Here is a 23884-nt window from a genome sequence, read left to right as displayed (position 1 = left end):
CCGTTAGTTCGGTTAATCGCCGATTTTCTATATTAGTTAACCAAAACCAAAGTGATACCTTCATTTTTTTAAATACTAAATCGATACTAAACTGACTGATTTGATTAACCACATTTTCGATTCAGTTTCGGTCAATTTTTCGGTTCAGTTCGATTTTCCGTTTTCTCTTGCTTATAGCCTTTGCACAGGCCCAGCAACAAGACCGAAAATGAATGTGGCTAAACCGATCTGCCTTCAAACTAGTCCCAAACAAGCTGCTAGGGGCGTAAATGGACCAGTTTTGGGTTGGACTCCGTCCAAATCAAAATCCATTTGGATCGATTAGACAGACCAATAATACATATTGAATATGAACGGACTGGATGGACTAATATGACATATTGGATTGGACCTGGTCCATCCATAATGAATTTATATTGGATTGAGCCAATATCTAATCCATTGATAGAAGATAAGAAGAACATGGGTGTCAATGAACCATGTTTGAGTTGAAACCAATCTAAATTAACATGAATTTGAACAAATTCAACAATCTTTCAACTGGTCCAACACGGTCCAAAATATCTATCGGACTGGATTGGACCAGGTCCATTTGTAATGGACTCACATTGGACTGAACCGGATTGGACAAAATCCAGTCCAATTAACACCCCTACAAGCTGCATCCCTAGTAGCGACTAGCGAATTCAACTCACAGAGTCACAGTAGACATCATGGGACCCATGCCATGAATCATGCATGATAAGTAACAAGGGTGTACTGGCACGGTTCCGGTGGGCTCGAATTTTGTATTCTGCACTGCAAACACGATAAGAAACACCGTACTTATAACTTGCTTCCGTGTTCGGCGAGCTAATTTCTGAGTTCACGAATCGTTTCGGATACAATACAATTCACATATAAAATATAAACAAGACGTATCAGACACCCCACGAAAGGATCGGAGAAAAGGCAGGCAAGGAGAGAACCGAAGGAGAAGAGATGTTGCAGAGACCCAGACGAAGGTGCGAGGGTACGGCCATGGGAGCCATAATTCTGGATCTCCGTCCAGGTTCTGGAATTGGCCCTTTTGATCTTGGTAATCCTCCATCTTTTCCTAATTACATCTTTCGTCAAATCAATTTATTTGAACTTGTCAAATCTTTTTGTTGATTTGATCTTGGCCAGTTTCCCCTCATCAGTTCGCTGTTTTCATCGGTCAATTGGGGTTGTTTTAGTTTTATCGAGGAATCAATTGTTTTCTATTGATACGCATGAGTCATTGTGGAGTTGCTATTTTATATTCCTAATTTCATTTCCCCCTTTTCTAAAGATTCCTCATCAATTTATTTCCTGCGTCTCTCCTTGCTTTTGTATGTATTCCATGTGTCATCTCCACCGCTGCACTGCATTGATAATCTCTCCTGTTATGCAGGGATGCCAATATCTGAAGCATTTGCTCAAATAGAGCAGCAGCCCAACATATATGACGTTGTCCATGTGAAGTACTTCGACGAGGTGAATTAAGATTTTGAATTTTATTGAAGTTCTTCCATTTACACTGTTTAGCATGTTCACACTAGGCAAGGCATTCCTTATACCCATACAATGAAAACGATTGACAAGTTTGTCTTTACAGGTTCAAATATCTTTGCTAAAGGAACTGATCACTACTTGCAAGTGTTCTGTATATGCATGATAACTAGGGTTTCAACTTGGGCGGGCTCGGCTGAGCATTTGTTAAAATTTGAATGGGCATGGGCCTTCCCTTGCTTTGTAAATTCTTCAAATTGGGTATCCGACTTACACTCCTAATGATAACCAAAATTGTGGACAGTCGGTTGAATCATATTTGAAATATTTTAGTTCAGTGTCAAATTGGCCTGATAAGAACAGTGACATGAATTTAGTGGCTTTGATAAAGGAACAAATCATTTTGTCATCAAGTTCTAAAAATGCTAGAATTTTGACAAGGAGAAACAGTTAGATGATATTATTGACTTTATTAAGGTAAGCGTGGCTCATTGAGCCTTGACAAGGGAGAGATTCAAAGGAGAGGCAATGGATGATACTTGATTCTGGGAGGGTGGTCCACAATTATTGGTTTTGCGTAGACAACAAACAATTCAAGCTTAGGTAGATCCTGATATGGGAAATATAAAATTGAACTTTGATGGATGCATTTTTGGTAATCCAGGACAATCAAGAATTAGATGTGTGTTAAGGAAATGAAACTGGAGTCAAATTTTTGTGCTTTTCAGGTCAAGTTGGAGAAGGCAACTTTTTGAGGGCTGGCCAGCTGGGATTAGGGGTGCAAGTTGGGTGGGCTGGGCCAGGTTTAAGGTCAACCCAGGCCCAACCCTAAATATTGGGCCTACAGTTGGGCCCAATTCCATCCTAGGCCCAGCCTGAATTGAAAATTGGAATACTTGGGTTCGGCTCAGGCTTGGGCTGAACTTGGTTTGGTCAATTGGGCTCAAGTGGGCCTGTTATGCTCAATTTTCTAAAAAGTTGCATGAACCTATTTAATATCACTAATTTAAACATTTAAATAGGAATTTTATATATTTTGCGTTTAAGCATGCATGCATGCATGTGTATATGTATGTGTGTATGTATGCATTTGTGTAGTCAGGCTAGGCTTGAGCTCTGCCCCAAAAATAGAAATGCCTTGGGTGTTGGGCGCAGACCCAGCCTGAGGACTGAAAATCCAATCCTAGCATGTGCAAAAAATGCGGGCTCGGTCAATCCGAGCTTGGGTTGGGCCCACCCAGGTTGCACCTCTAGCTGGGATGTTTTCTTTCCTCAAAGTCCTAAGGATGGGTTTTTTCTTCTAATTCTTCCCATTAGGAGGCGAAGGAGATTACCGGATTGTGATATATTGGTTCTCATGTACAACTACTGGTTTTTGGGTTCCCAGACACTTTATTAGTCTCAAAGACTTTGACATCCAATATGAACTTCTAGTTCAATTGGATTTCTATATATGCCAATGACCTTTCTAATTCTTTGACAAGGGACGAGGATACACGAACCGAGTAGGTTTGGGGCTCCATGCTCGTGGTCTTGTAACGGAATTGTGAACGTGATGATACAACAAAATAGGTTGGTCTTAGGCTGTTCCCCTGCACTAGTTATCCTGTCCTTACAGATGGAGAATTAGGGGTTTTATACTTTTATCTTGTACCTTGATAAATATTAGGTATTATTTTTTTGATAAGTAAAAGTTCATTAATATTTCATTGAAATCAGTAATATTAGGTATTATTACTGATAAAAAGGTTTTTTTTTTTTGGTTTCTTTATAGGCTTATAGCACATTCCTGGTGCCTTAGTATATTACACTCCGACAGGTCCTTGGCTATCCATCAGGGCTATTGGAACTCTTGAATGTGACTACATGAGCACTGCAAATACAATGGGATCTTTACATTAGAAAGATGCACAAGGTCCATGGTTATCCATCAGGGCCATTGGAACTCATCAACATGACTACATGAGCAAACACAAAGGGATCTTTACATTAGAAAGATGCACCGAAAGAAACTACTGTGCCTTGAGCCTTGTTCCTCATATATGACTAGTGAAATTATTTGTGTTTTCACCTGTACATGTTAAAATCTTACGAGGCCCTTCATTGTTTTAGATGTGATTATGTTAGGTAATCTGTTGGTTAGAGATGTAAATCAGTCCTCTAATATCAAGATTAAATTTAGTGATTAGCAGAATAGAACAGATCTGAATAACTGTATAAGAGAGGAAGATGGCGAAGAGAAGAGGTAAGAGAAGAAGAAGTCAAATTATCACCCTTCTCTTCTAACCCTATTTTTTATTAATCTCTAAAAAAATGATGATGACAAGTATACCCTTAAGTGGGCGGCCAACATGGCAGTTACATAAAGAAAGTAAAATAAGAACAAATAACAGGCCCATTAAGTGAGGCCCATCAACATAAAATAAAAGATAAAATAAAGGATATCACATGAGAGGCTGTCAGGGCCCATTCGGCCCAGTCTCTTTACAGTTAGCACCTTATGCAATATAGTTTCTGCAGGTAAAGTGGTAAGCTTCTGCTATTCTGCTACCCATATGTGAATCTTATATTTGATGTGCTTCATTATAATCATAATAGGCTCATCTGATTATTTTGTTCAATGTAAACTTGTTTAGTTTAAGTATGGTATTTAGATTTTCCTTGATTGCCAGTTCTTTTTTTGTTTTAGTGTTGATTGGTACAAGAAATTATTGTTACTGGTAAAATTGCTAATACTGAATCTGATATTCTTAATGGTCATGTTTTATGATATTTACAGAAAATTCTTTAGGTTCAAAATGAGGGGGGCTTCTCATTGTTATTTCCTTTTATTTTTTATTTTTTATTTTGCAGGAGCCACTGAAATTGGACATTGTTATTAGCTTTCCTGATCATGGATTTCATCTTCGATTCGATCCTTGGTCACAGGTATGCTTTCCTCAACATATAGTGAATGTGATGCAGCTCCACATGATCTTTGACTTTCTATCTCTGGAAAAGGGAAGATCATGTAGAGAAAATCTTATCAGGATGGTTAAACCTGTATTGTCTTCTAAACAATTTAAATAAATAAGACCACAAGAGCAGAATGTTTCACCAAGAAATACATAAACAAATCTTTTATTTATTTTTGATTTATAGCAACAAGATCTTTTGACCATGTTTAATTTGGAGCACATTTAAAACGTGTTTCCTGTCCATAAAAAGGTCTACATTATAATAGAATGATTCAATGAGAAATTCATAAACAAATCTTCCATTTTCATGTCTTGGATTTGTATCAAGTTACCAAGACAAGGTTTGGAATTTGGAGGGATTGGTGGCGTTGGTAAATCTGTCTCAGACTGGATTTTGGTGTGGCCTGAATGTGAACAAGTCCAGAAGACTTTGGGGACAGGGTTGGGGAAGTATTGGGGTTATTGTTTTGTATTTCGGATGATTTGTTCTGATTTGTTTTTTTCCTGCCTTGTGATGTTTCAAGGTGTTGCCTTAACACCTGGTCAGTCTGTAATATATTTTCTTTTTAGTGAGATCTTTACTTTTACTATAAAAAAGTTGCTAACATGATCTCTAGATCATTTTTGATTTGGAAGACTTTTTTTTTTTGTCTTTTCTGAAAAAGGGAAATAATGCATTGTTGTATAATCTTACAATGGCAACATGTACAAGTATGGTTGCATTCCATAGTTTAGACCCTGTACAGTAAGGCATTATACAGCAAATGGTTCTATATGACAGGGAATAAAAACCACAATCAGAACGGCATTTAATACATTCTATCTAGAGAAATTGTTTTTTAACTTGCCTAAATTTTCAAAGGGAAGTCTAAAACCCAGACTGTTGTTTGTTTAGGTAAATAGAGTTTTGCTAACAATTGTCACTTCACTGCCAGGAAACAAATGCTAGCCTAAATCTTTGGTCGACACATTTTTTTCATGTAAATAATTCTTTTGTTTTTTGTTTTTTTTTTGATCAGCAAAGGTAAGTTTTATTAAGCATTATATGAAAATTGAGGTTACAAACATTGTGGGTAGTTGACCCACACCCATAGGAGTAAACAAACACAGCTAGAGTTACAATCCCCAAAAACCAGCCTTACAATTTAGCCCAAAATAAATGCTGCCTCTTTGCCTCCTGTTTAGCTATTGTATCTGTCATGCCATTTGCAGTTCTTCTCACTCATTTAAAAGTAACACTTAGTTCCCTTGTTATCCTTTCAATTTCCCTAATCCTTTGCCTGTAATCCCAAGGGGTTCGGCTGTGAAATTTTGTCCAGGAAATCACCACCTGACAGTCCCCTTTCACTTCTTCTAACCTTTGAAAACCAAACTGTTTTGCAAGTTTCAGCCCTTGAAGTAGAGCCATTAATTATATATTATACTTTTATCAGGGAGAGGGGGGGAGAGGGGGAGGAGCTGAGATGGGAGAGGAACTGTGTTTTCATCTGGTGCCATTGTCTGAGATGGTGAGAGGGTGAGAGGGTGAAGCAAAGAGAAGGTTGCTGAGAGGGTGAGAGGGTGAGAGGGAGAGGAACTGTGTTTTCATCTGGTGCCATTGTCTGAGTTGGTGAGAGGGTGAGAGGGTGAAGCAAAGAGAAGGTTGCTGAGAGGGTGAGAGGGGGAGAGGGGGAGGAGCTGAGATGGGAGAGGAACTGTGTTTTCATCTGGTGCCATTGTCTGAGATGGTGAGAGGGTGAGAGGGTGAAGCAAAGAGAAGGTTGCTGAGAGGGTGAGAGGGGGAGGAGCTGAGATGGGAGAATTCGTGGAGGTAGGCCGTTGGAAAAAAGTTTTGAAGATTGAATCTAAGGAACTCCTATTTGAGGAACAGAGATTAAATGGTCAGCTGAGCTTGAAGATCAGGGAATCAAAGAGAGGGATGGTGCTGTTAGAAGGACTGGGGGTAATTGAAGGGCTCAAGGAGTTTGTGGAAGGTGCAAGTAACAAAGGCAAGCAAAATAGTTGGAAAGAACTTTTCTTAGAATCTGGAAGAAGGGTTGTTGTAGAGTGTAAGAGAAACCTTAAAGGTTATTTCATCTCCTTGACAGAATTTTTTGGCAAGGGTAGAAAGCAGATGATCTGCTTTCCAGAAGGAAGGAAGAGTCAGGGCTGGAAGGCAGTTCTTGACGCCTTATGTGAACTGCTGAAACGTATGAGTGTAAAAAGAGAAGCATTAGTAAAAAGGAAGATAAGCAGGTCTAGTAGTATGGTGAACAAGACTAAGCAAGAGACTCCTTTAGTGTTAGCTGGGGCAGGTAATTACAGAATGGGAGTAAACATACAGAGAGGGGATTGGGAAAGTAAATTGATAGTTGAAGCTTCAGCTCCCATTCTTGACTGGAGGAAAGTTGCAGATCTGTTAACAGCAAGGTTAAAGTTGAAGAGCACATTTATTTTAACATCCTTTGAGAAGAACAAGGCTTTGCTGGATTTGCTTGAGAACAGAGTAGAAGTTGAGGCTTTAAACATCCAAGCTAAGCTTGGAAATTTCACAGTATCAAGATGGTGCGGGTTCAAACTCCAAAGATTTCTTTGTTGAAGATGGAGTGGTGGTGCGTCTGCTAGGTCTTCCCTTTCATTTGTGGAAGCAAGAAACTGCTGAAGCCATTGCTTTGATGTGTGGAGGATCACTAGGAGGGGCCTTTTGGGGAGACCTTCGTTCAACTTCCATTTTATTGAATGGAGTAAAACCTGAGGAGATACCTCGGAAGATAGAGGTGCTAGTCGAGAGGCAGTGCTACTCAGTGTGGCTGGCTTCATCCACTGAATCGATGCTCTGGAAAGAGGCTCGTATGGAGGGAGATGAGAAGGTTGAAGAAGAAGAGCTGCGTGGCAAGAAAGGGTTGGAGGATTCAAACAAGAAAAGCACTTTCACTAAAATGGAAAAACATTTGCTGGAGAAACAAAAGGGTAGTAGGCAGGGGGTGGGATTTTCGCGTGTGGAAGAAGCGAGCAGTTTGGAGGGTGGCAGGTCCTTTGCACAGGTTGTAACTGGTGCCAAGACTGTTCTGAACAGGGAAAAGGGGCTGGGCCAAGGAAGATTTGAACTTAAACCTGTTAGAACCAAACCGGGGTCGGGGCTGGACGCGCGTAACCTTCTTAAAAGTCACGTGAGCTCGCGGGTGCTTACAAATGGGCCAAAGCAAAAGCCCATGTGGGCTGCAAAGGGTATTCTTAAAGGCCCAAACAGGCCAGCGAGCCCGACCCAGATTGTTTATAAGGCGCGTGAGCCACTAAAGAAACACGTGACTGGGGTTTTGACTAAGATTTCGGTTTCGGTCTATCATCGTCCCCAACTGCAAGCCAAAAGGGGGAATGCGCGCAGCGTCGGAAACCAGGAAAGAAGAGGGCATTACAGTGGGTCTCCCGGCACAGTTTGAAGGAGCTTAGCCCCGTGCGAGGCTTCTAAGAGAGGCCGGAGCTAAGTTTCACTAGGGGAAGAACTGAAGAGAAGAAAGAGAAGTTTGAAGGGTGGGTGCAGTGCAGTGAAGACGATGGTGAACCGGAGGACCTTTCTGTCGATGGCTCTAGCGTGGGCAGTGTAAATGATGAAGGCAGCTGTGCTGGAGGTGATATGGAAGGGTGGAATATTGCAAGATTATTCCAGGGTGAAGACTGCAATCGGATTATCTCATTCCCAAGACCACAGAGTGCACAAGGTTTATCAGAAGGGGAAAACCGGGAGAACCGGAAGCAGAGCAGGAATATGCTTTCTAGGGGTGACCCAGGAGTAGAGTGGAAAGATCACCTGGTTGACCAAAGGACAGAAGTACTTCCCAACCAACTCAGGAAGATAATTATTTACCAAACTTCGGAACAAGAGAAGGAGGCCGGGAGCAGTCCTATTCTAGCTTGTCCTTCAGTCCTAGGTAACCATGTGATTTCGGTTTGTGCTACTAATGTGTCTCCTGTGTCTTTGGTTCCAGATTTCGTTCCTGTACCATGTCCTGTAGCCCATGAATATGCAGCTGAGCTAGTAGGCGGGCTCTCTAAGGAGGGGGAGAGGGGAAGGAAGGATTGTGGGAAGGTGCGGGAAGAAAGGTATAGAAGTGGACAAGTGTGGGAAATCATTGAAAGAGTGTTTAAGGATGTGGAAGGGCAGCTGATATGGAGGAGGGAAGGGGAGGAAGGAAGAGAGGAGGGATAGGAATGAGGGTAGAGATGGAGAGGTTTACGGGGAGAAAGCAAGGAAGGAGGGAGGTAACAGTAAGGGGAGGAAGGTTGGAGAGGAAAGAATTGAGGTGGGAATAGAGGAGAGGAAGGAAAGGCAGGTGGACAGAGATGAAGGGGATTCTGTAGGAAGGGTAGGGGTGGCGGAATCGGTGAGAGAAGACATGATAGCAGAATCTGTAGGGAAGTTGGGCTGTAGGCTGGAGGATTTGAACGAGTTGAAAGAAAGTTTATAGAAGAGGAAGATGCAGATCATAACAAAGAAGAGGAGGTTGAGTGAAGTAGAGAGACTAAAGAGAGATGTAGAAGGAGACAAGAAGCTCGAGGTAAAAGGAGATAGAAGGAAAGGGGGAAAGTAGCGGGTAGGTGGCAAGGGGTTTGTAAAAGAAGCGGAATGAAGATTCTTAGTTGGAATATGAGGGAAATTGGGAGTGCGAAGAAGAGAGCAACAATAAAAGAGGTAATAAGACGGTATGACCCAGACATTGTGCTGTTGCAAGAGTCTAAGAGAATGGAGTTTAGTGACAAATGGGCAAGGAGTGTATGGAAAGCCAGGGGGATTAGCTGGGTGGCGGCTCCATCGTGGGGTGCTTCCGGGGGGATTGTAACAATGTGGAAGAGGGATGTGGTTGAAGGGATGGAGGAGTTGATCGGAAAGTACTCGGTTTCCATGAAGTTTAAGCAGCAAGAGGATGATTATATGTGGGTGCTAACAAATGTTTACGGACCGAATGATTACATAGAGAGAAAGGAGCTGTGGGAGGAACTGGCTGATGTTAGAGGGTTGTGGGATGGGCCTTGGTGCATGGGTGGGGACTTCAATGTGATAAGGTTCTCGGAAGAGTCAAATAAGATTAACCAGAGGGTGACAAAAAGCATGAGGAAGTTTAACAGTCTTGTGGATACCTTTGAGCTTAAAGAGATTCCCCTAGCGCATAAGGCATTTACATGGTCAAATCTCCAATTTAGACCCATTTGCTCTAAGCTGGATAGATTCCTGTTCTCTTTGGATTGGGAAGAACATTGGGGAACCTTGGATGCTAGAGCTCTCCCAAGGGTGACATCGGATCACTGGCCCATAGTGTTATGCAAGGAGGAAAGAAGGTGTGGAGGTCCTACCCCCTTTAGATTTGAAAATATGTGGTTATTGCATCCAGGGTTTACTAACAAAGTGAGGGAGTGGTGGCATGAGTGTAACCCGTCGGTGGAGTGGGAGGGGATAAAATTCCATAAGAAACTACAATTCTTGAAAGCAAGAATTAAGGAGTAGAACTTGATGGAGTTCGGGAGGACAGTAGAAAGAAAGGGAGACTTGATGAAGAAGATTGAAAGCCTTGACTTTAAAGAGGAAAGTGGAGAATTTGGAGAGGAAGACAATGACCTCAGGAGAGAATTGAGAAGACAGTTAGAGGATTGCCTGCACAAGGAGGAAATTAGCTGGAGGCAAAAATCTCGGTGTAAATGGTTGCAAGAGGGTGATAGAAACACTAGGTATTTCCAACTCTCTAGCAGATGGCAGGAGAAGGAAGAACTTTATCTCCAAACTGGTAGTAGATGGAGTTGAGTTAGTACATCAAGAGGAGATTGCCAGGGCTTGTGTGGAGCATTTCAAATCTATTCTAAGAAGGCCTGTGAGTAGAAGGTTTGGATTGGCCAGATGTAGGGGTGGAGAACAGGAGAAGGATGGAAAGAAGCTTTAATATAGAAGAGATCAAGGAGGCTGTGTTTTCTATGGATAGAACAAAAGCTCCTGGGTTTACAATGACTTTTTATCAGGATTGTTGGGATATTTTGAAAGATGATCTCTTGTGGGTGTTTGAGGAGTTTTTCAGGAGAGGAATTGTCAATCTGGGTGTGAACTCTACATTTATAGCCTTAATTCCCAAAAAGAAAGATGCATCCCACCCGAAGGATTTTAGGCCAATAAGTTTGGTGAATAGCTTGTACAAGATCATTGCAAAAGTGTTGTCTTTGAGGCTGAAGAAGGTAATTCCGGATATCATTGAACACTATCAAGGAGCTTTTGTGAGTGGAAGACAAATTACAGACCAGATTTTAACTGCTAATGAGAGTGTGGAGAACTTTAAGAGGGATAAGAAGAAGGGAGTGGTCTGTAAGCTGGACTTGGAAAAGGCTTATGACTTGGTGGACTGGGAGTTATTGAGGAAAGTTTTAACCAAATTCGGGTTTGGGGCTAGATGGTGTAAGTGGATCATGGGCTGTGTCCGGAATTGTCATTATTCAGTGCTAGTGAATGGGATAGTGGTAGATTTCTTTCCAGCCAGTAGGGGTATAAGACAAGGAGACCCCCTTTCTCCTTTCTTGTTCATTTTAATTGCGGAGGTTTTGGGGAAATTGATTCACAGAGCAGATTCTAGGGGGCTCATTAGAGGCTGGAGGGTTGGGAGGATGGAAACCCCCCTCACACATTTACAGTTTGCTGATGACACGATTCTGTTTTGTGAAGGTGGTAATGTGAGGTTTATCAGGAATTTAAAGTCAGTGATACAACTGTTTGAGCAACTATCCAACTTGAAGGTTAACCTTGGGAAAAGCTGTGTAGTGGGGGTGAATTTGGAGGAGGGAGAGATCAGGGAGAGTGCTGAAGTGCTAGGGTGTGAAGTCACGGGGTGGCCTCTGAACTATTTAGGATTACCATTAGGTGATAATCCCAAGAGAGAGAGAGAGCTTCTGGAACCCGGTGATGGAAAGGTTTGAAAAAAGATTGGTATCTTGGAAAAAGAATTACCTCTCTCTTGGCGAGAGAATTACATTAATTAAGGCCACGCTTGCTAACTTACCCATTTTCTTCATGTCGGTGTTTAAAATCCCAGTGAAGATTGCTAACAGATTAGAGAAGTTAATGAGAGATTTTCTGTGGGAGCTGGGAGAAGAGAAGAGGGATCATAGAGTTAGCTGGGGAATAGTGTGCAGGAGTAAGTCGTGTGGTGGTTTGGGGCTTGGGAGTATTAGGAGAAGGAATATGACTCTGCTGGGGAAGTGGTTGTGGAGGTTTCCTTTGGAGAAGGAGAAGTTATGGGCTAGAATAGTGGCAAGTATTCATGGGCTAGAGCACAACGGATGGGACGCTGAAATCGGAGCTAGGATCACAAGCAATTCTCCTTGGAAAGCCATTCATGACCTGCTACCTTTTTTCATTCCTATTATCAGGTATGACTTGAATTCCGGTAATTCCATAAAATTTTGGGAACAAACCTGGGTGGGGAGCGCCCCTCTAAAGGATCAGTTTCCGTCTTTGTACGCTCTTTCTGATTTGAAAAATGAGCCGATCTCGTCTTTCACCACCCCGTCCTCTTCCACTTCTGGGATTGGGTGGAACTTGGGTCTAAGAAGGGATTTGAGAGATTCAGACTTCGACTGTATTTCGAGCCTTCTTGCAATTCTTGATAACGTTGTCTTAGACCCCACTAGGGTGGATTCTAGAATTTGGACACCTAACGCCAATGGCATTTTCTCTTGTGCTTCTTTCTTCAAAGTCTTAAGTCAGTCCACCAGTCCTACCCTGTCCCCTTTTCCTGTTGGTGAGGTTTGGTGCAGAGCTATACCTCCTAGGGTTGGTAGTTTTTGTTGGGAAGCCTATCTGGAAAGAATCAACACTGGTGATCTACTCCAAAAGAAGAGACCCAATACTTGCTTGTCACCTCAGTGGTGTGTTCTATGCAAAGCAGACGGGGAGACCGGTTTTCACCTAATGGTGTCGTGCCACTTCGCGAGGTCGTTGTGGGTTTGGGCTTTCTCCTTGTTTGGATGCAGCTGGAATCCCCCATCAGACATGCAGGGCCTTTTTGCCCCCTCTTTCTTCAGGTGGCGGTTAAAAAGGGGAAGGACAATGTGGAGAGGGACAACAGATTTGAGGACAACAGATTTGAGGGACAACAGATTTGGACACTGTGGGAAGAAAGGAACTCCAGGATATTCTCAGAAACTCAGAGAGGGACAACAGATTTGAGGACTATCATACAGTTTAGGGCGGTACAGTGGCTGAAATCTCTGGAAATATTCACAGATTACACTGTGGATGACATGTTGAGGAAGTGGGGTGAAATTGCAAGTTGCACGCAGACCAAGTCAGTAATGAGTGTGGCTTGGACCCCCCCACCTAGTGGATTCTTGAAATTAAACTTTGATGGATGCAATAGGGGAAACCCGGGACAATCAGGGATCGGGGGTGTTTTTAGAGATGAAAATGGGGTCATCTCTGCTTTGTTCTCAGGCCCAATTGGAGTGGGTGACTCCCTTAGAGCTGAGATATGTGCAGTTATGGAAGGAGGCCGAAAAGCTAAGGAATTGAACATCAAGAAACTTATAATTGAAGGGGATTCAGAGGTGGTGATAGGGTGGCTGACCAAAGAACAAAATGATCTTTGGAAGTATAACAATGAGAAGAGGAAATTCAAATGGCTGGTGCGGGAGATGGAAGTTAAGACACGTTGGATTAAGAGATCAGCTAAGTCTCTAGCTGACGGTTTAGCAAAACAAGGGGCAGAAAGGGATTCCTTGTTTTGGGCTAAGTTGTAATGTTAGTGTCCTTGTATCTTTGTATTTTCTTCTTTCCTTTCTTGAAGTTCTTTGTGACTCTTGGAAGATAAGTGTGTTTGTCTTCCACTTGTAAATTTTCTACTGATGAATTAATGAAAGTGTTATTGATCAAAAAAAAAAAAAAGTAGAGCCATTAATTCTGCTGTCAGTAGGGCTGTTCATAAGAAGACCCAACCCGATCAAACTGACCAACCCGGACCAACCCAACCCGACCCGAACCGACTTAGTAGTTAGTAGTTAGTTCCTAGTTAGTACTTACAACCTACTTAGTTCCTACTTAACTAAGTTGTCTCTATCCTAGTTACAACCTAACTTAATTTATAGTCTTCTAGTCAGGAATGACATTAATGGCAAGTATTGTAAGACAACTAGACAAGGAATTTTATTGGAAAAGTTTAAAGAAAAGAATCAAAGGATCCTAGTTTTTATGGTCTTTTACACCAAATAGGCAACCAATTACAATTAGAATTAGGTGTCCTTTTTTACTTAGATTAGAAGGTTTCTTGAAATATACAAAATTCAGTCTTCTTTCTCTAATACAGTTTGACTTTCTATTTTCTTGATAACTTCTATTCTAACTTGGTCCGCCCCCTACCAATTTCAGTCTTCTTTCTCCAATCTACCAATTTATTACCATGGTTGAACTTAGAGCCGAAACCGACCCAACCCGACTCAAATCGACCAGGTCAGTTTTGCTTAACACAGGGTCAGTTTCGGTTTCAATTTCAGGTAACCCGACTAGGTCGGGTTGGTTGAAAAAATCTCAGTAAACCGACCCAACCTGACCCGTGAACAGCCCTAGCTGTTAGTGAATCCCCTTGCTGTACAGGACCCGAATAAAGTGCTAGTACCTTCTTCTGTACCTCGAAATACGCCCCCTAAACCAGCCCTTTGTTTCCCAAGAAACTTTCGACAAAATTTAGTTTCACAGAATTAGGTGTTGGCAGTCTCCATTCCATAACCACCCTTTCTTTCTCTTGGCCTGAGTTTGCCACTTCCTTCCATGATCTTAAAATATCATTGAAGGAGAAAACATGGAAGATTTCCAAGGTTTTTACCCAATGTCCAACTTTTATCTTTATGGCTTCTATGATTTCCGACTTAGATCTAGACCTTTCATTGAAACCCTCCCATTCCTTTCTTCCAAAATAGTCCAAATCAGTGCTGCTCTCATTGCTTTCCACAGAATCCTTACTCTCTTCTTTCCCTGCCTCAGGAAGTTTGGATCAAAGAGACCCACCACATCATGGAGAGGAGTCCACCTGCAACCAAAAAGAGAACAGAAATACTGTATAAACAAATGAGATACTTTTTCCACTAGCTTTGCAACGACAACAAACATGAGGGGAAAGGCATTTATTTGGCCTTCTTTTTTTGCAGCAAGTCATAAGTATTAATCTTCCCAAGAAAGACCTCCCATCAAAGGGCCTGAATTTTTGGTGGAATTGGCTTGCTCCAAATCCTTTTTACTGTGAGGTTCAAACCCAAGGTGGTAGACTGAATTAAGTTATTGAAAAAAGAAGTACAAGTGAAGATGCCATCAGTAGAAATTGCCCAAACCCTTGTATCCTCTGTACTTTGGTCCAGGTAGGGCTGTTCACGGGTCGGGTTGGGTCAGTTTACTGAGATTTTTTCAACCGACCCGACCTGGTCGGGTTACCTGAAATTGAAACCGAAACCGACCCTGTGTTAAGCAAAACCGACCTGGTCGATTTGAGTCGGGTTGGGTCGGTTTTGGCTCTAAGTTCAACCATGGTAATAAATTGGTAGATTGGAGAAAGAAGACTGAAATTTGATGTAAAAAAGGACACCTAATTCTATTAGAGAAAGAAGACCGAAATTGGTAGGGGGCAGACCAAGTTAGAATAGAAGTTGTCAAGAAAATAGAAAGTCAAACTGTATTAGAGAAAGAAGACTGAAATTTGTATATTTCAAGAAATCTTCTAATCTAAGTAAAAAAGGACACCTATTTCTAATTGTAATTGGTTGCCTATTTGGTGTAAAAGACCATAAAAACTAGGATCCTTTGATTATTTTCTTTAAACTTTTCCAAAAAAATTCCTTGTCTAGTTGTCTTACAATACTTGCCATTAATGTCATTCCTAACTAGAAGACTAGAAATTAAGTTAGGTTGTAACTAGGATAGAGACAACTTAGTTAAGTAGGAACTAAGTAGGTTGTAAATACTAACTAGGAACTAACTACTAACTACTAAGCCGGTTTGGTTCAGGTCCGTTTCAGTTTTCACATATGAAAACCGACCGGTGCTGAAGAAAACCCGGCCGATTCGGGTTGGGTCGGTCCGGGTTTGTTGGTTTGATCGGGTTGGGTCTTCTTATGAACAGCCCTAGGTCCAGGAAAACGGAGTCTAGCTTGGCCAAAAGGATTATCAGAGACTCACGTTCCAAGTCCTTAAGACCCCTTTTGAAACCACAATCCCAGTTCGGCCTTGAGGCATTGAAAGTCACAAATTTTGAAATGGGCTCAGATTTATAGTTTGACAAAGTAAAAAGTAAGGGGAATTGGGTCTTTAGAGGTTGTTCTCCCAGCCAAAGATCTTTCCAAAATAAGACCTTGATCCTGTTTCTCACGTCAAATCAAATATTCGTTGAGGAAGGAAGGAAACACCTCTTGAATTGCTTCTAGAGAGATGATGATGATGAAGCATTAGGGGCTACTTTTGCATCCCAACTGTTGTATGAATGCCCATGTATACTTACAATCACCCTTTGCCAGAGCCTTTCACGTTTCAGGGGAAACCTCCAAAGCCACTTCCCCAGGAGGGCTGAATTTTTCTTGACTAAGTTACTTATTCCAAGCCCCCTTTATTCTTTTGTCTACATACCAGCTCCCATTTCACCAAATGATCTTTCTTTTCCTCTCTTGGTTCCCGTAGGAAGTCCCTCATTAACTTCTCCAACTTTCTTGCTATTTTGACAGGAATCTTAAAGGTGGAAAAGTAGTAAATTGGAAGGTTAGCCAATGTAGCTTTGGTTAAAGTTATTCTCCCCCTCCCTTCCATGGACATATAATTTCTTTTCCACAAAGCTAGCTTACGAGCAAATCTCTTCACCACTGGTTTCCAAAAGTCTTCCAGATTTTGGGTTTCCTCCCAAGGGGAGACCTAAGTATTCCAAAGGCCTGGTGAATAGACAATGGTAGCAGGGAGACAATGATGCAACACCAACCTGTGTTCTCTCAGTTAGAAAAGGAGCAACAGAAGGATAAAGTGTGTGCTGATGACTCTGCTGCCAGTAAGAGTGCGACAATGCAAAACAACGGTGGCGTTGACAACAAGACAGTGAACGAGACTCTTCAGAACCTGGTGAGTAGAGAGGTCGCGGTTGGTAAGAGCCTGGCTTTATTTTTCTGGGGTGGTGAGGAGTTTGCCATAAGGGCCTTTGAGGAGAGCTTGAAAGAAGGAAAAGGGAAGAGAAGATGAACAAAAAACCTAATCGGGATGGTGACATGCGCTGGGACAAGGATGTTTTAGGCCGGGAGGATGTATTTGTGGTGGAAGATTGAGGCTTGGGTTGTGAGGCAAGGAAGGTTTAAGTTTTCAGCTTAGGGGTGGGTCTGGTTACTTTTGCTCCGTTGGGGATCTCTTGGTTTGTTTTATTGGCTTGCACTCGAGATTGTTTTGAGAAAAGTTGTAAGTTTTTGCCATTTGGTTTTAGGGGTCTTAGTATGGGATCTTTGAGATCTTTGTTGAACTCTTGGGTTTTTTTCCTCTTCAAGTGATGTCTTATCACCTTCCTTTTGTATTCTTTTTCCTTTTTAATGAATTTTAATTTATTCTTCAAAAAAAAAAAGTATTCCAAAGGCCAACTCCTAACTTCACAACCTAAGAGACCTGCAATTGTATAGATTTCCTTCTCTTGTAGATTTAGGCCCACAGCACAGCTTCTTCCTAGGTTAACCTTCAAGTTTGAAACCTTTTCAAAAGAACTAAGAATCTCTTTGAGGTACCCTAAGGAAGAGGGAATACATTTGTTTTCCTATTTTCCCTACCAATAAATAGTAATTTTACTAATCATGCTCCATGCTAATTTACGTTCTTATTGTTAACTACCATACTGTTTTTCATGCTATGACCTGAGGCCTAGTCCTTACATGTCCTTGGTAATAGTAGCCTTGACATTTTCAATTATGCAATAAGAGTTTCAAGTTGAAAATATGTAAAAAACTGGAAAAGAAAATACACGGTGGATGGTATGGATCAGTAGCACTGCAAGAGTGGTTTATCCAATTAGTACACATTTCTCTTGTTGTACAAAAAATTGTTGGGCACCTCAAGTTCCTTCTTTATAATAGTGTTTGTTTAATTAATCTATGGTGGTAAATTATTTATGCAACTTCTTGTATTTGACCATTTACTGAGACAGTTGGATCAATCTAACTCTGGCTTCTTTTTTTAGAGACTACGCCTTATTGAAGTTTTTGACATAAAACGCCTTCAAATGCGCTATGCTGCTTCTCTGATTGGGTGGGTCATAAATTGACTTAGTCTCTAATTTTCAACTTCCTTTCAAAACTTGTTAATTAACTATACTTTGTATTTTCAGGGGACCATCCACTTTAGCTACTTTTGTAGCTGTGTATGCACTTTTTGGCCCAACTTTCCCTGGAATTTATGACAAGGATAGAGGGGTTTACACACTATTCTACCCTGTATGTTAGCTTTATACATGATAGAGGACTTTTTATAAATAACTTTATCCATTAGTTCTTTGGGTTATTTACCCATTATTGTATATTTTTAGGGATTGTCCTTTGCTTTTCCAATTCCTTCCCAGTATACAGATTGCTGCAATGATGGAGAAGGTATGGGGCTTCCCCTTATTCTTTCCAACTGATACATCTACTAAGCACCATGGAATTAGGATCTCTTACTAATTTATTTTGTCTCTTTGCAATAGCGGAGTTACCACTTGAGTTTCCAGATGGGACTACACCAGTTACATGCCGTGTCTCAGTATACGATAGTGCTGCAGATAACAAAGTTGGTGTAGGATCCCTTTTGAATAAAGCTATTGCTCCTCCATTACCTGTTGACAGTCTCTACATGGAAGAAGTGCATGTTAAGGTTTGGCCTATCTATTTTCAGTTTCTACACCACCCATTTTTGGTCAAGTTCTTATCCATATTTGTTTTCAGCTGCCTTCATTTTAGCAAGACTTTTTTTCATGTCAGCATATCTTTCTTATATGCTTTCTTTCCGTTGATATCTGCCTACTTTTCTTCTGGTTAACATCATGTTATATAGATGTATTGCTAACCGTTTTTTTGCTGTATAAAATAATGTAATATTCTTTCGACATTTTGAAGATCATTTCTTGTGGTTGAACTTTTGTAGTTCTAGTTCAAAGTAAGGTAGAAGCTATTGCTTCTTCTGGTGGCAGGGTTTCTGCTTAGAATCTAGCTGCTTGATATAGACTATCTATATTATATAAGGGAGTTTCTCAGATATTTAAGGTATGGATTTCATGCAGCTTGGTGAAGAACTATGGTTTACAGTGGGTGGCCAACATATTCCTTTTGGTGCATCACCACAGGTCTGTTTAATTTTGGGTTTAAATCACTCTTTTGTTTTCTTTCCTAACGCCTCTTGTGCATGATAACTCTTCTGCCTGTTGTTCTGCTCTATCTCTTATCTAAGACAATAAGGCTATGTTTGGTTTGAAGGAAAAGGTAGGGAGATTTATACAAGGTTTGTATAGGATTCCCTACCTTTCCATACTTTTTCCTTCAAACCAAACACAGCCTAAGAGTTTAGTTGTTACATGTAATTCTCTGTTATGAAAATTGCTACTACTGTTTAGCTGCATCCAATTTCTATCCTCACCATCATCAGTGCCATTGTCATTGCATTTTAACTGTATAACTAGGAACAGTTTCCTTAATAAAATGAGTCAAATCATTTATCTTTGAAGAAAGTTCAGCTTTCAAAAATTATGTAGATGCTATTGATAGTTTAGGATGCAAATGCAATGGAAATCTGTGCTAATGACTCAGTTGTTCCATCTTTTGTGAGTACAAATGCTTTACATCTTTTGTGGATGTACATAAAATGTATCAATTTTTTTTGGATTGATTCTAGGCTGATCCTGAGGTTCATCTTTTGAGCTAGTCAGTAATATCTGAATCATCCTAAACATGCCTTGGGATTGCTGTGTTAAAATGTCATTTTTTGATGGTTTAGATGCTAGGGATGTTCTCTCTCTCTCTCTCTCACACACACACACACACACACACACACACACACACACACACACACACACACAGACTCTATACATACTTTGGATAAAATCAAAATATCAGCAGAAGAGATCTGATTCTGTATAAGTCAGGAAAATGGATCCTGACTTGTATAAGCAATACACTGTAAACAGAGGCAATTCTTCCTCAATTTAACTTTTATTGGTCACATTTAAAACAAACAGAAGGAAATGTCCTGATTAACTATTTTTCTCACACAAAACACACCATCTACTTGAAATATGCTTATACTGCATACCTTTTACTTGGTGAACCTCAATTTCGTACAAGGGTATGGTGTTAGAATTAATTATTACGACTTTTGTAGGTTACTGATCACCTGATTCTTGGTCTGCAACTTGGCTTGGGATGGGACTAGGATTTACACATCTAACCCTTAGAGTTGGGCCTGAAGCCTAAGGATATGAAATGAGGAAAAACCCAAGGTTGTCAGCCTGATTCGAATACAACATAAACTCTTAACACAACTTAGTAGGTTGTATCACATTTAAAAGAAAACCTTGGGTTTGGGTTTGCTTGGATTTAGGGCTTTTGGTCTGAATAGAGGTGACAATTTCAGGCTCAACCCATGAGACCCACCCAACCCACCCATTTATACCTCGACATCACCCAATGGGTGGACTTAAATGGGTTGGGTTGGGTCAGGTCGTGGATATTTATTGGGATGGTGCATGAATGATAAAAGTATTCCTAGTCATTATCTCATTAATCCCTTGTAAATAATGCATTAAAGCAGCCTATAATTAATTATCAACCCATAATTTATGCAACTATTGTAATTATTAATTAATTCCATGTAGTAGGGATGCTAATGGGTTGGGTTTTGCTATGGATCTGGATCAACCCATACTGATCCAAATTAACTCCCAACCCAGCCCAACTAAATGCAGGCAGGCTATGAAAGCCGACCTGACCTGCCAAACATATAGTTCGTCCATATTCAACCCATTCCCCACCTGAATTAAAACAAGTCCAATCCATTGCATATATAGCTTGGACCAATCCACACAAAGTCTGAATTAACCTAAGCCGACAAGAAACCCAACTGAGGCTGATAAACCCTTGGTTGATAAGGTTTACCACTTAACCTGACCCATTGACATCCTTAGCCATTATATCTAGATGTATACTCTTGTAATTTTGTTGAGAAAAGATAACAGAGTTCAATCAAGGGACGGATGTACATGGGGGATGTAAAATTCCTTGTCAACAAAAAACAAAAAAACAAAAAACAAAAAAAAAAAAAAACAAAAAAACAAAAAAAACAAAGAACAAAGAAGAATAAAGAACAAAGAACAAAGAACAAAGAACTAAGAACAAAGAACAAAGAACAAAGAACAAAGAACAAAGAATAAAGAACAAAAAACAAAAAACAAAAAGCAAAGCCCGCTATTAGTTTGGCACTGTATGTGCATTATACAAAAAAGTCCCTTCCCAACCCAGATTTTGCTAGGTTATTTGCCAACTGGTTTAACTCTCTGGGAATCCATCTAAAACTGTACTGCAAGCAAGGGGAAATCTCCCAAATTTCTAACAAGAGGTGAGAGAGCTTTCAAGGATCAGTGGTCTGTCCAGGCACCCAATTTTTGACATTCCTCGTGTCCCTTTCCACTGCAATGGAACTAAGCTGCTGCAACTTAGCAATTCTGAGGCTTTAAAGGAAAGCTCGAGACTCTGCTTCCGTTGCATCAGCTGCCTTGGGTGGACCACTAAAAATCCAAGCCAATTCTCCATTTGATCTGCACAACAGGCCTCCTATTCCAGCTGTGGAGGACCCCCCTCCAAAGTCTTCCTGAAACTTCCATCAAAGCTCAGAATGAACTTGCTTTCTTTTCTTTGGGTGATTTTAATGGGAGGCCAAAAAAGAGAGGTCGACAACAGAACTGGCCAATTTCTTTGCAGGTCACTCTGATTGGTACCATCAAAGACTTTACTGTTCACCATCCAGCTATTAAGATTAGCTAAGATACCACCTCTAAGAGTGTCCAAGGAGGAGTATTTCTCTTCGAATATTCTCCTATTTCTTTCCTCCCAAATGTTCCACATGACAGCATGAATAACTGCTTTCCAGAAGCATCTTCCTCTCTTGCCCAAATTGATCTTCAGCCCTTGCCAAAGAGTAGATGAACTCTATAACAGAATTTGGGGGAGTCCAGCTAAAGCTGCCCATTGCTAAAGTGTCAAGGAAAATTTGCCAGACTCCTAGCCACCTTGCAATTAACGAGGAGATGACTGATTTTTTCACCATCACTGTAGCACATGATGGAAACAAAAAGGAGAGATGTAAAGCCTGCCTTGAAGCTTCTTTTGGAGGTTGTCACAAGTATTTAGCTTTTCCAAGTTTCCTCCCAAATGAAGAAAGAAATTCTAGGGCTACTGGGGGTAGCCAAATGTTTTTGCCCGGAAAAGGAGAGGGAATAGGGGTGGTGGTTAGATGTTGAAGGAAAGAAAGGGTAGTAAAGGATCCATTTGGGGTTAAGGACCGGATGAGCTTGTCCATTGTAGAGGGTGAGACAAAGACTTCTGAGAGTGTAGAGTAATTAGTACTCAACATTTGATTAATTGCTGAAATCAACCTGTGGTTAACTACAACAACCATTGTAATTAATTGTCAACCCAAATCATAATTAACTACAACTAATCCTCACTAGTGCAGGGCATTTAACTCCATTTAAATTCCCCATGTAAAAATGGCATGCATGTGAAGTGATTTGAACCCAGAACACTTGGCTGATAAACAACCACTCTTACAATTATGCCATGTCAAATTCGTTAAGAATAAGATGGTTTTAACTTTTAAGCTATTTTCCTTAACTGAATTTAATATTTTTGAGTGTCAATATAATTTATGTTAATTTTATAGAGTTTGTATACATGTTTTAATCAACGTTGTAAATCTCAGGCTGAACATAAAGCCAAAATGCTCTTTGGGCCACAGTTTTATTTACTTATTTTTCTTATTGTAATTTGGTCACGGTTTTATCAATTTTTTTGATCAATAACAGAATTTCATTAGAAATATTAAAAATTTTCAAGATAGGGAGAGGTAAACTCTCCACAGACAAAAAAACTATTACAGCTGAGCCCAAAACAACTTGTTACTCCCCACCCCTTGTTTTGTTAATACATCAGCAAAACCGTTCTGCCCTTTTTACCCAGCTGAACTGCACTTTCATACCTTGAATCATCCACTTGAATCTCTTTTTTTTTTCATTATTGAAAACCCAAAAAGCTTTATCTTCCTTTTGCAATCACTCCAATACCAGCTTTGAATCACCTTCTACAATCAACTTTCTCACATTCAGATCTTTTGCCTTTTGCAATCCTTCCATAACCGCCATAACCTGCCCTTGGGGAGTCACCTATTCCAATCGGGCCTGAATATAGACCAATGATCTTGCCTTCACTGTCCCTAAACACCCCTCCATCAAAGTTCAACTTAATGTAGTCAAACGTTGGAGGAGACCAAGCAGGGCTTATATTAGAATTGTGGCAATCAGAACTAGCCACTTCCTTCCATTTGTTCATGATATCGCCTGTTGAGAAATCAGCAAATATCTTCATAGATTTTACCCAATGAACCACTCTCACCATAATGATTTCAATGACAGCTTCTCTACTTCTTTCCTTGTCTAAGAATTATCTTGCATTTCTTTCTTCCCATAAAGTCCAGCTCACAGCCGCCCTTACACATCTCCATAATACTCATCCCCTTTTCTTTAGCCTTAACACAAAAAGACACCAGTCTGGGGATAAACACCAATTAGCCCTTTTCCTTGTGAGCAAGTCACAAGTATTAATTCTTTCCAGGAAGACTTCCCAACAAAAACCTCCAACTCAAACTGTAAAAACCATGATTTAATGAAGACTCAACCATTCAGTTTGGCCAAACTCTTGCAACACTAATTTTAATTCTTCTACTAGTTTCCAAGTACACCTCATAGTTGACACAATGTTTTAATCCGTAGTTGAACTAGATGATTGGACCAATTATCCACCACCTGGCCACATTTCCATGCCTGTTCTGTTGTAAAAAAATGACTTGGTCAACTACCCGATGGTCCAGTCAGTTGTATCTATTCGTTTCTTGTTTTCTTATATTTTTAGCCAAAAATTCTCATTTATCGCACTTATTTTTGTTTCATATGATGAATATATGATATTAGAGACATGCCCAGTTTTTTTACATATTTTTTATACACTGTGTCTATTTTGTATTTTTATTTTATTTATGACATAATTGGATGACGTAGTTGACCTGGAAGGTTGATCTGTTAACCAGCCCCTGGGACAAAAAATGATTCAGTTTCTAGGTCTGTTTTTAAAATATCAAGTTCACACTTCACGCAATTATCATAGTACTTGTT

General features: G+C 40.5%; 1 protein-coding gene across 1 annotated transcript in view; it reads left to right on the top strand.

Annotated features, from left to right (window-relative positions):
- Positions 1-775: 775 nt before the first annotated feature.
- LOC104607524 (PHAF1 protein At3g51130) overlaps positions 776-23884 on the top strand; it is a 46990-nt gene continuing 23881 nt past the window's right edge. Inside the window, exons 1-8 of the mRNA XM_010273184.2 lie at positions 776-1078; positions 1415-1497; positions 4366-4440; positions 17657-17724; positions 17804-17909; positions 18002-18062; positions 18158-18324; positions 18731-18793. Coding sequence (XP_010271486.1) covers positions 982-1078; positions 1415-1497; positions 4366-4440; positions 17657-17724; positions 17804-17909; positions 18002-18062; positions 18158-18324; positions 18731-18793 — 720 coding nt within the window. The 5' untranslated portion in view covers positions 776-981. The remainder of the gene's footprint in view (positions 1079-1414; positions 1498-4365; positions 4441-17656; positions 17725-17803; positions 17910-18001; positions 18063-18157; positions 18325-18730; positions 18794-23884) is intronic.

This window comes from Nelumbo nucifera, chromosome 5 (assembly GCF_055504915.1).
Source record: "Nelumbo nucifera cultivar China Antique chromosome 5, China Antique-T2T, whole genome shotgun sequence".
Lineage (NCBI taxonomy): Eukaryota > Viridiplantae > Streptophyta > Magnoliopsida > Proteales > Nelumbonaceae > Nelumbo > Nelumbo nucifera.
This window is presented reverse-complemented; position numbering and strand designations above follow the sequence as displayed.